Source organism: Rhinichthys klamathensis, unplaced genomic scaffold (assembly GCF_029890125.1).
Source record: "Rhinichthys klamathensis goyatoka isolate OS25496 unplaced genomic scaffold, OSU_Roscu_1.1 h1tg000221l_1, whole genome shotgun sequence".
NCBI classification, from domain to species: Eukaryota; Metazoa; Chordata; class Actinopteri; order Cypriniformes; family Leuciscidae; genus Rhinichthys; species Rhinichthys klamathensis.
This window is the reverse complement of record NW_026606745.1, coordinates 1,623,975-1,637,005: the sequence shown is the minus strand read 5'-3', so window position 1 is coordinate 1,637,005 and position 13,031 is coordinate 1,623,975. Positions and strand designations below refer to the sequence as shown.

Genomic DNA, 13,031 nt, shown 5'->3' with positions numbered 1-13,031 from the left:
TTAGGTAATAAGGGCAAAACGCACAAGATATACCTTCAATGCGCTTGCAATATCACTTCTTTTGTAGCAGAAATAAACTGCTGCAGAAAAAGTTAGGTGCCATTCAAATTGTAATGTGTAATTGCTTTACTCATTACAAATCTATAAGAGTAAAGTACATCTACTTATTCAAAAATGTATAGTCAAGTAAAGCTAGTTCCTAATATCCTTGATATTCAGTCAAAGTATAAAGTGGACAAAAAGATACAAAAATCAAGCGTAGCGTCAGTTCTGGCAGGTCGCGTTAGTCAAGCTCGCATCAGCTGACTCTCAGCTGATCCATGTCTATAGGAATACGACACCTATCACTGTATACATAATATAAGCTCCTTATTATCAGCACCTATCGCGTTTCTCAGGAGCTAATTACCCTCCTCCATCCCCAGCTCCTCCTCTCGCCCAGTCAGCATTTGGCATTCTGATTCCCCTTGAATCAGAATAAATTCTCGAATTATGTTGTATTTTAAAATCTTGAATTAATGATATCTGCAATACATTCATGTTGGTTCTGTTCTGTTTACCCTAAGGGGGGTTATTGCTGCTCTCCCTGCTCTTATCCATGCTAGGCTGCATGGATGCGCAGGGAGTTCTTGTCCAGAACAGAACCATACCGCCAATCCAAACTGTAATTGTCCATCGTATTTGACGATAGTGGTCCTGACAGAAATGTACAGTAAGTATTTTATTTACTCAGATACTTTACACCACTGATTTCAAGTGCTTTTGTGGTTGCCTGCAAAAGTGTTGCGTTCCCCCAAGAAACTTTGCATTCGTTTGCATTAGAAACTAAAACTATACAAAAAAAAATAACATTTTCTTTACTTGTAATGAAATAAACAATGACTGAAATAAAATAATTATATAAAAATAAATATTATTTTATTTCAGCTATAGTTGCTAAGGAAACATTTCTCATTTAGTTCAAATTGATGTACTCACTATATCTAAAAGTGAAACGAAAATAAATAAAAACAATTTTTTTTTAAAAGAAGCAAAAACTAATAAAAATGACATAAAGCACATAAAAATTACTAAAACTTTAACAAAAAGTTAACTGCAAATGGAAAATAAAAATTTATTCAAAATATTAATAACAACTGTAATGATATCTGATACAAAACAACACTGGCTCACAAAACTTTTGCAGTAAATGCTTTTGTGAGCAAATTCAAGGTTTTTCTGGGAACACAAAATTTTGAGTGAAAGCAAAAGCAAAGAAATAATATTTTTTTTCTCCTGATCTCATACTTTATCCATCACCATGACCCCTTATGGACAAGTTTTCAATCTGTCAATGTTGGTTTTAATTTTTTCAGAGCTTTCTATCTTTTATTTTGTTCAATTGTTCAATTAAATTTCTCAGGACACTCTACTGTTATAGTGGTATGTTTAATGCAGGTTTGAAAGGTTTCAAGCTTTACAATATAGGCCTACTATATATCAAAAACTAAAGCTTAAAATAATTTTTTGCCATTTTAGCTAAAAATTTTAGTTAAAGTTTTTTTCCATTTATGTTTTTATTTTTAATTTCATGTAGTTTTTATTTCAGTCTTTGTTAACAAAACCACACTGGCTGAAAAAAAAAATAGTAATGAAAACAAATTATTATTAACATTATTTATTTATAATTAAAATTATATGGACAAAGACAATTGAAACAATTGAAGCTGCGCTATATAAAGCAATGCAATACACAGACTGCACACATCCAGATCCACCTCAAGGCAAAAAGAGCATCCATTTCACAGGCCATAAGAGGACACAGCTGTTTTGTCTGGCGGCATGTAAAATCAATGGAATATTGAGGCTAGAAAGACTTTAATCTTTATAATCTCACTTGAGGCAAATTAACACTTAGGTTTACCTGCGTCTCTATTGAATTAGTCTTGTTGTTTTTAAGAGCAGCTCATGTCAGCTGATTCAGACCTTAAATAACCCAAGTGGTTGTAACACACATTGATTACACTTCCACGTGAAGCCTACGGCAGTCCATCAGCACTTTATGTGTAATATAGGATGCTGCCGAAAGCTTATTGTGTAAATGGTGAATAAGAGGCATATTGACAGCGATGAAAGACTTAGTGATGTGCGTGCCAACCCCACGTGGGAGGCCAACAGACAGCTGCTAGGTTGCTCCTACAATTCCACAGCAGTGTGTTTACAGGAAAAACATCTCATATCAGCACTCACATGGCCATTTACATATGTACATATCATTTTCTTTCCGCTTTACTTGCCCACTCACACAAACTCATGAAACAGCTGCATCTTCTTTTGCACAACAGTAAATGTAACATAATAAAATGCCCTATAAAAAGAAATTGGGAACAGTTATACATCAATGCTGAGAAACGTGATGCGTTTTCAATTATGTTAAGCCTTTTTGCACTGGATGACTTATAAATTTCAGAAACAAATTTAGTGTTATTTTTAAATGTCATCAATTATGTGTATGACGGAAATTAAAAACTGTGAGGAAGAGAATATCAAGGCAAATATTTATAAATATTATATGAAATACCGTTACGTTTAGATGCACGTGAAAACTGCATAAAAAAACCTCATACAAACATCAATAACGGTAGCAAGTTATAATCTGATTGACAGCCAACTTTCTTTTTTCTATCAGTCAGAAATGAACAACACATATATTTTACGGAGAGACTGTCTGACTAACATTTAAAGCGACCAACCACAGTTTGTTTGTTTGCCTATAGGGGCGTGTTTAATGAAATATACATTTCATTTAAACCTGTCCCTAAATACCTCTAGGTAAATATACACTATCTCGCAAAAGTGAGTACACCCCTCACATTTCAGCAAACATTTTAGTATATCTTCTCGAGGGACAATACTATAGAAATGATATATTTTAGAGCAGTCAATGTGCTGCTTGTATAGCAGTATATATTTACTGTCCTCTGAAAATAACTCAACGTACAGCCATTATTGTCCAAATAGCATGGCAACAAAAGTGAGTACACCCTAAGTGATAATAGCTGTATGTCGTTTAACCATGCAAAGCCACATGTCCTATTCATCATTTTCATGTTTTTGTCTGCTTGACAGGACCATATAAATTTGTGTATCTTGTATTAGAGTAGTTAAAATTTGTGCTTTGAGTACAATTCTCTCATGCTGACCACTAGATGTTCAACATGGCACCTCATGGTAAAGAACTCTCTAAGGATTTGAGAATTAGAATTGTTGCTCTCCACAAAGTTGACCTAGACTATAAGAAGATTGGTAACACCCTGAAACTGAGTTACAGTACAGGCCAGGGTCATACCGAGGTTTTCCAAGACGGGTTCCACTCGGAACAGGCCTTGCAAGGGTCAAAGAAGTTGAGTCCTCGTGCTGTGCGTCAGGTGCAGAAGCTGGCTTCATAAACAGACGCATAAGTGCTGCCAGCATTGCTTTAGATGTTGCAGAAGCGGAAGGTCAGCTTGTCAGTGCTCAGACCATACGCCACACACTGCAACAAGACGGTTTGCATGGCCGTCGTCCCAGAAGGAAGCCTCTTCTGAAGCTGGCTCACAAGAAAGCCCGCAAACAGTGTGCTGAAAGCAACCTGTCCAAGAGGATAAATTACTGGAACCATGTCCTGTGGCCTGATGAGACTAAGATAAACTTGTTTGACTCATATAGTGTCCAGAATGTGTGGCAACGCCCTGGTAAGGAGTACCAAGAAAATTGTGTCTTGCCTACAGTCAAGAATGGTGGTGGTAGCATCATGGTCTGGGGCTATATGAGGGCTGCTGGTACTGGGGAGCTGAGCTTCATTGAGGAAACATGGATTCCAGCAGAGCATGATGCCCTCCCTTCAGAAACTGGGTCGAACGGCATGATAACGACCCCAAACACCGCCAAGATGACGACTGCCTTGCCGAGGAAGCTGAAGGTGAAGGTGATGGAGCGGCCAAGTATGTCTCCAGACCTGAACCCTATTGAGCACCTGTGGGGCGTCCTCAAGCGGAAGGTGGAGAAGCGCCATGTGCCTAACATCCAGCAGCTCCATGATGTCATTATGTGTGGAAGAGGGTCCCAGCAACAACCTGTGCAGCTCTGGTGAATTACATGCCTAGGAGGATTAAGGCAGTGCTAGAAAACAATGGTGCTCACACAAAATTTTCACACTTTGGACACAGTTTTGACATGTTCACTTAATGTGTACTCACTTTTGTTTCCAGCTATTTTAACAATAATGGCTGTATGTATAGTTATTTTCAGAGGACAGTAAATATATACTGCTATACAAGCAGCACATTGACTGCTCTAAAATATATCCAAGTTTAATTTCTATAGTATGTCCCTTGAAAAGATATACTAAAATGTTTGCTGAAATGTGTGGGGTGTACTCACTTTTGTGAGATACTGTATATATTCCTTAAACCCACCCCTTAAAAACAAACAAACTGTGGTTAGTCACTTTAAATGTCAATCAGAGAGTCACTTCCTGCTGAAGTTGGAAGTTCTTCACTGTATCTGAATATGCCAACACCCATGCTATATAGTAGGTGAAAAACAGTATGTGAGTTGAGTAGTATGTCCGAATTCATAGTATTCATTAAACAGGTGGAAAGTACCTGGATGACCTACCACTTCAGGAGAGATTCTGAAGTGCACATTCGATGAGCACTTAACTATCCCATGAGGCCATGGGAGAGGATTTGTGAATGGAGGTGAAGCAACGCGACTGATGCCATAAGTCACATGACAATGACAACATGGCGGATGTAGTACATCCGAATTAAATTCATACTACACACATTCATACTATATAGAACATACTTTTTTAACGGTCGCAAAGTAAGTTTGAAACCAAATGTAGTACCTACTAGACTTAAACCGCCTAAACCGAGACCAAGACACTACCAAGACCAGAGGGTATCGAGACCAAGACAAGACCAAGACAGACCAAGTCGAGACCGAGGCCGAGACCAAAAAAACAGACTAGTGTTGTTGAAGCTAAGCAATAACTTGTAATATTTTGTTTTGCATTGCCTGCCTATCTCTGCCGATTTCGAAGTCTCCAAATGAATCCATTCTGCAACTTTTAAATACATAATTATATTTTTTAAAACGAAATTATAAGCTTCACTGTACGTTCACACCGCCGCCGACTTGAGCTTCCAAAGCGGCCGGAAGTCATTCATTTTCAATGGAAGCTGGCTTTTCTCAGCTTGCAAGGAGTGTCAAATCCATCGGCGTCGCGTTTTGGGCGTTTTGAGCGTCAATCAGAAAGTTGAAAGAAGCTCAACTTTATGGTAATGAGCTGTGACGCAGTTCAGCAGCAAGCAGCGGCAAAACGCCAGCAACCAATTGGAATATAGACGTCCTTCGCGCTGGCTGATTCCGGAGAAACATACGATATAAACTTTAGTTCCTGTCAAAACATTAGTTCCGAGAAAATGGAAGAGAGGTTAATAATCGCCGTTGCTGGGTTTCCTATCATTTATGACATGACTCTGTTTGCTTATAGGGACCGCATGAGTGCAACTTTTATTTGAAATATTTACGAACACTCGTTTTAAAGCGGGAATGCAATTCATTTGCTCACGGTGACACCGATTTGACCGCAAATAATAATAATAATAGCTAACTATTCTTTTTTTCCGACCAAATGTGACCAAAACGGTTATAAAAATGCTGTCATTATAAAAGGTTTCTTCAATGTATTGCTTGTTTTTTTCTGTTTATTACATTTTATGTTGTGACACTTCTATTCTCCCTGCAACGTCAGAGCGTTCAAAGCGTCCAAAGCGTCAACAAGCTTCCCCGTACTTTTTGACAAGCGTCCTTAACAGGGCGGCCAGAGCTTCTTTGACACTCAAGTCGGTGGCGGTGTGAACGTACAGAAGTGCAGGATCCGAAAGTTGGTTGTTTTGTCGCTATGGTTACACACACACACACACAAAGTGCGCTCAAAGTCATCTGTCAGTTGTGCAGTTACCCAAAATCTCCTGAATGAAGTTAAAACCCATCATGTCACTGATATGTGTTTTACTAAATATTAATACATAAAAACTACATGATATGTGTTTTTTAAATCAAGTGATCAAAGTGCTCGTTGCCGCTGCGATCAGTGGCGCGGATACGGTGTTTTCTCATGTGGCTCGCGCACACCGCACTTCACTCGGACGCGCGTTTCAATCCGTTGCGGATATCGTCGTGGATATTGTAGTATTGTATTGCTAAATCCCCCGACCACTATGTCGGTCTGAGACAGCGAGACCTAGACAAGACCGAGAGGTCCGAGACCAAGACAAGACCAAAGACCGTCAAGGCCGTGACAAGACCGAGACCTGGTCTCGAGACATACATCACTAGTACCTACTACTCAGTATATATGTACTCAGATTTCGGACACAGCAAAAAGTTGCAACAATTAAGGATCAGGATCCTGATCTTATGCCACAGGTCAAACATCTGACTACGCAAGACTAAAATAATGCTGACAATCAATACACCTCAACAGCATAATGTCAGCAAAAGACAAAACGATGCATCATAATGCAAGTTTATTCCTGCTGCAATGCATGCTGGGAATGTGCAAGTCAGCAATATTTTTCAATTTGAAACTGTTTGTTCAAACAACTCTATAGCAAGGCTATAGCAGCAACATTTGAGGGAAATATTATTGGTCTCACACGTGTTTTTATGTATCCAAAGTCATTCACATTTCTTAGCATTTGTGACTCAAAAGCATGCTATAGAAAATGTTATTCTTTGACATTTGGAATGCAGTGTTCTAACAAGAAAGACAGGCCATGATTCAGATTAAAAACTTTTAAGTTTGACAAAAGAGGGTAGTAGACTTATAAATTGCACTGATTATTAAACACTGTGCGATAGACTCTGCTTTGAGACAATTTGTGACCTTTTCACTGGCTCCATCGCCTCTCGCTGTCATTCTTTATCCCTCTATAATTCTCTATTCAATTACGGTGTGACACTTTGTGTGTGTCAGCATTTGACTCCATTACTTCCAGCAAGAAGAGAGATGTCCACGGCGTGTGCATTAGGAAATAACCACTGCCAATCTCCGACCTAAGGTCCTGCCTTAAGCAAACGGCTTTGAGGATCGTTGTCAATTTAATCTCAAGCGTACACTTAGGAATTCCAATGGGGAAGGTTCAGGCCAGGTCTGACAAACTTTGAGATTTCCTGAGGGCTAATATGTCTCTTTTTTATAATACACAATTTGCCACATGTTTATTTCAGCTTCACAAATGGCCCATTTTATTATGCTATAAATACATCTGGCCAAGCTGACTTAGAATCAAGCCAAAGACAAATCAGGTGGAGAACCCTCTCATGAATCATTCACAGCTTTACCAATTGGTGGCAGTTTTTGAGCCTACTGTACAGTGTTTTTTATTAAGCAAGGATTTATTAAATTGAGCAACAGTGACAGTGAAGACTTTCTATTTAAAATAAATGCTGTTTTTATGAACTTTCTATTCCTCAAAGAATTCAACAACAAAAAAAAACAGTATCAAAATTTATACAAAAGAATATTAGCAATTACACAATGTTTTCAACATAATAATAAATGTTTCTTGATCCTGATTTCTGGATCATGTGACACTGAAGACTGGAGTAAAGATGAAAATTCAGCTGGGCCATCACAAGATTAAATTACTTTTTTAAAATATATTCAAATAGAAGTTATTTTAAATTGAAATAATATTTCACAACATTACTGTTTTTACTGTATTTTGATCAAATAATTGCAGCATGTTAAGAAAAAAGAAAGATCATTTAAAAAAAATCTTATCGACCCAAAACTTTTGAATGATAATGTAGTGAGCCGCATTGTTCTTTTTTTTTTCTTTTCTTTTTTTTTAAAACAAATACTTTTAACAGGTTAGTGTGACATATTGAATTGGACGTGACCGCAAATGAGTTCATGAGTCATATGGAACATTTTATGGTATTTTATGGCACTTTTTGTTCTTTTTGGGTCTTGATAGATCTAGTCCCCATTTATTTATATTGGGTATATTCTAATCTAAACACTTTCTACAAATCTAATTTTGTCCTCCCCTGGAAGAAAGTTTGTAATGGCATTCTGTTGGGGTTTGGCGAGTAAATAATGACAGAACTTTCTTATGGAAAACAACCTGCAGTTAAACTTAAGTGAGACAGTGGAGTTGGTGGTGGATTTTCCATACAGCAACCATTCATAATGAACAAATGGGGACGGTACAAAGCCACAAATACATAGAAAATCCATCGAACAACAGACTGGACTGACAGTACAGCGAGGCTGTAGAAGAAAACCCAGAGCAGCCTGTACTTTCTGAGGGAGCTGTCAGAGATGTTCTACCAGTCTTCTACGCTAGAAAAGAAGATGGTGGGGCAATTGGAGACCGTAAAAAACAATTCACCAAGTACATGCTCCCTACAGCTGCCATTAGGATTAGGAGGTGCAAAGTGTCTTCTCCAGCACTCATCTGCATGTTACTCCTGGCGGTCACTGCAGCAAGGAGTAATGCCATTAAACAAGCGTACATTCTTCTATTTTTGGATCCATTTACATAATGCATTCTGATTTGTCTGTGTATGTGATGCTATTGCATTCATTGTGTGTGTTCTTGCACTGCTTACGTGGAAGCAGGTTGGTATACCTGCTTCTGGGTGAAAGGACGACTACAGGGAAAGTGGAAGAAGAAACAGATCCTATTAAGATAAACCTATATTTACAAGGAGTACACCATTCTTAGCGCCTATGATCTTTGTGAAAACGATTTTATGTTAGCCATTATGGATCCCAAGCAAGGAAAAAAAAAAAGAATTTTCAGTTTAGATACACATCAGATATTGGTTCCCTCCGGTTTATTGAACGCAAAACACAACCAGCTCTCTGAACTGGTAAACAGTGGTTAGCACTTTCTTTTTTCTGCTTTGGTTTTCTAATCTGCATGGATATCTTTTTCCCTCACTAGTCTTATGATCTCCTTAAGGTTTTATTTTTAAGGTTCCCTCAAAAGTTTCATTTTACCAAACAAACCCTACTTTATCAATTCCTCCAGCTTCCCTTTCATAAGTTTGTTGCTGAAGTATGTATGTAATATAACGTGTGTAATAAATGCTTATTTACTTTACTTCTCTTTTTAAACCGTAAACATAAACTGTAAAGTGTGTGTGTCTTTCTCTCTTTGAGAATGTGTAGTGTATACCTTACACTGTGACAAGCGTTACAAAAGAGCAAGCTGAGGATGGCCAGGGGCAACCATGCTCAGACGAGCTGTGGTACATTATTACATAAGCCCCATACGCAATACGCAAATGAACAGTTCTAAGGAGGTAGGAAAAGAGAGAGAATAAACGTACAAGAGTGGGAAAAAAATACACAGCACTGCATACTGAAAATAACAACAACAACAATAAAAAGAATTACTATTAAAAATAAATATATAATAAAAAATAATAAAAAAATGAATAAAATAAAATAAATACATAAAATAAAAAATAAATAAAAAATTTAATTAACCCATATAACCAAACAAATGCAATTTATTCTTGGAATTGTCAGGCTTGAAAGCTGGTTCAGCAGGTATGTGCTTTCTCAATGTCAAAAAGCACTTGTGAAATCTTAATTTCCCAGTCAGTGAGAGCTCCTGCTGTCACTGATTACCCAAACATCAACCTGACTACAAAAAGCTTCTTTAACAAATTAGAATTCACCACAGTTGTTTCTATACTTAAGAAAATTGGAGAGAAATATGCCCTGCTTTTGCGGTTCTAACAAGGTAAAAAAAAAAAACCTTATAAAAGTTGACTTATATGACTCGATTGCCCTATATGTACTGGCAAAACTCAAACAAACTCTTCTGTCCCCAAACAAAGGAGAAGAGCAGGGATGATCTGGGTAAATGAGGGACAGAGACACAAAGCCTCAGAAACACCTGCACTCGTCAAAGGCTTCATTATTTTGAGGTGGACATGCTGGGTATGACGATATATGAGGTATATGAAAAACAAATTGCTTGAACGATTTGACGAATTGACTGAATTATGCTCAAAGATTGGATCATTTTTGGCTATTACATAATTGACAATAATGAAGAGTTTTGATTGCTTAGCTTTTTACGCCTCGTTCAACCAGCCAACTGCAATTTAAAGCCTGAGGTGTTTTGGGGTTTCAACAAAAATGATGAAGAAGGTAGTAGTCTTTTAAAGTCAAACCAAATCAAGTCTCATCTTTTTTGGAAAATATGTTTTGAAACCTTATCATCCTAACTTCATAAAGACAACATAAAAGACTTCTACTACCTCTGTAGATTCCAACTACACCGAGATCCAGTTCCTGCCAAAACTCTCTCCAATTTATTCCAAAAATCACACTGTTAACTAACTTTATTTACCACTTGCACATCACCGGCATATTATAGCTGCAAAATCATATTGTAAATAATTATCAGCTCTACAATTCTAAAACGTTAAGAGATTTTTTTTATCCATACAATTTTAAAATCACCATCAGCATGGAGCCTCAGTGGGAGCTGGCAGCTCATTGGCAGCATATCGGCACTGACTTTAGATATATTTTTAAATGTACCGTGGTATAATTGTGGGAAGGATGAGGCTCTTACCTTCCCTTTTATTTACACTCAACCTCTCATTTTTATTTTTGACAGGTATTAGCCTACATACTTCTTGACTCTTTTTGACTTGCGCCAACTGACGCCTGTAAAAGAGTTCATTCATCCAGATACAGAATGCATGAACTTTCTTATTTAAAAATCCTTGACAAGAAAATAAATGTAAATTTAAATGCAAGAATCAATTATCCAGCCCATTCAGATTCTGTCAGCATATTTGAATTAGTAATGGGATGAGGCAGGATGTCCAAAAACAACATTAGATGAGCTTAACAACTTCATCTGAACTGGAATTCTAAATTCTTTCACTTACTGCATTAATTAAACATTAAACGATGATCACAGTGACATGGGAGCTCAGAGAATACAAACATCAGCATCTCGTTAAAACAGTGACTGTGCTCAGGATATATATATATATATATAAAAAAATAAAATAATGTAGAGCCTTTTTTTCTCAAAAGATACAAGCTCTGCTTCAGATTTGGTAAAGAGTGTGTGGGAGATCCGGAGACCCTTGGAGGTCAGAGAGCTGCCCACAGCAAATGTCAGGGCATTATGAGCTGAGGGTACCGCATGAAAACACACACACACACACACACACGCACGCACGCACGCACACACACACACACACACACACACGCATAGTTTATCAGACAGAACTGTCTGGTCTCAATATACAAAAACACCAAATTGATGCCTTCAACTTTTAAGTCTGTATATTTGTTTGCAGGGATATTAATAGCTTTTGATGCAGTAATCATGTGTGACCTCTGCTGGTGAAGTCCTGTGGCAGATTCACATGGAAAATGTATGTGACACAAAACGACTGCAATTCACACTACAGGCGACAAGCCCTTCACAAATGAGAAGATCCACGCAAAGCAGCCAAGAAAAGCAGCATCAGCTTTAAATGAACTTTTGCTATGATTAAAAATAATTTAATGATATAAGCAATTGAGAAATTAACATGTAGATAAACCCATGATGATTCTAGACCCTCTTTGACTACTTGGATGAAATGAATAATAATAATAATACAGCAATGATAATAATAATTTTTATTATATAATCTATTATTATAAATACAACTGAAAATGCATTAAAAAGTGAGTACAATGCATAATTTCACTTAAAAATAATATAATTTATTATTTATAATATTGAAGTTCCGATCAAACACTATGAACCTGAAGTGCTAGTTAAAACTTTTGGTTTAAAGTTTAACGCGTAAGCTGGAAAGGTTGTTCGTGTGACGAAATGGCTGTTGGCGAGACTCCACACAAAATACACGCACTTTTCACAAGCGTCAATTGACGCAAATAAATGTTTCCTCGTGTGAGATTCATCCCGAATTTAGGTTGTAGATGTCATCAAATAATATGACATATTATTATTATTAATGATGTTGTTGAACACATTGAATTAATTCAATGTTGAACACATTTTGTAATTGCTTAATATTTTTGTGGAATTTTTTATTTTTTTTTGAATTATTTGAGTAATAGATGAGTAACAGTCTGACTGATGCATTAATACATTATTGCTGATAATGGGCAACAATAGTAGAAAGGTAATGTTTTGAGAAGCAATTGGGCAATGTGCTATTAACAGTGTTTAATTACTATTATTATGGTAATGGTGCGATTGCTCACGGTTGTTTACCTGTATTGCCAACGCATTCGCTCTTTTTATTATTAAACAATAAGCATTAATTTTAGTTAATGTAATTACAAATTAAGTTTTTATTAAACTGTCAATAAAGAAGAGTATCTAGAAGTGACTATACGTATAGTCGCGTCGTATGCAAATATTCAAGCTTACTTTGATCAGATTCCCATTTTTATAGAAAGAAACGTAGCCTACAAGCTTTGTTTTACGCATAATTCTGAGCAAATACACTATTAAAGTTAAAGAAAGCGTGAGAGAATACATATCTTAAGACATCAGACTTTCCCTCTTTGCTTTATCAGGTACTGCAATCTGAAGAAACCGATCATCTTACCACTTGAGCGACGGACAATATTTTCCAAAAAAGTGTTCTGTGGTGCCACCAGTCCTCTTTTTCCCCCGTGCATTCTGCGGTCGGGAAGTGTCGGTCAGGCTCGCGGACTTGGTGGAAGCTGGTCGTAAAAGTGATGCAGGCGGGATGGGAATCTATCGGTGGGATGGAGAAGATCATTGTAACGATGCGCCGTGCCCGACTGTTATGGGTCCTTTGTACCACAGAGCGCTCGCAGTTCTGCAGGCTCCGCGCTCCCCTTCTCTGCGCCTGCGCACTTGCAAACTGTAACAATAAAATTTGACTGGCACAGGAATCTCGACATCGATGCCCGATGCCATGGAGATAGTCTCATGCAACAGATGGCGCCAATTGCGCGC

The 13,031-nt window shown here is 37.4% G+C and overlaps 1 protein-coding gene across 1 annotated transcript in view; it reads right to left on the bottom strand.

Moving 5' to 3' along the window:
• kcnh5a (potassium voltage-gated channel, subfamily H (eag-related), member 5a) overlaps positions 1-12,927 on the bottom strand; it is a 136,948-nt gene extending 124,021 nt beyond the window's left edge. The window contains exon 1 of the mRNA XM_056264458.1: positions 12,655-12,927. Within this exon, the coding sequence (XP_056120433.1) occupies positions 12,655-12,727 (73 nt within the window). The 5' untranslated portion in view covers positions 12,728-12,927. The remainder of the gene's footprint in view (positions 1-12,654) is intronic.
• Between the last annotated feature and the right edge of the window lie 104 nt (positions 12,928-13,031).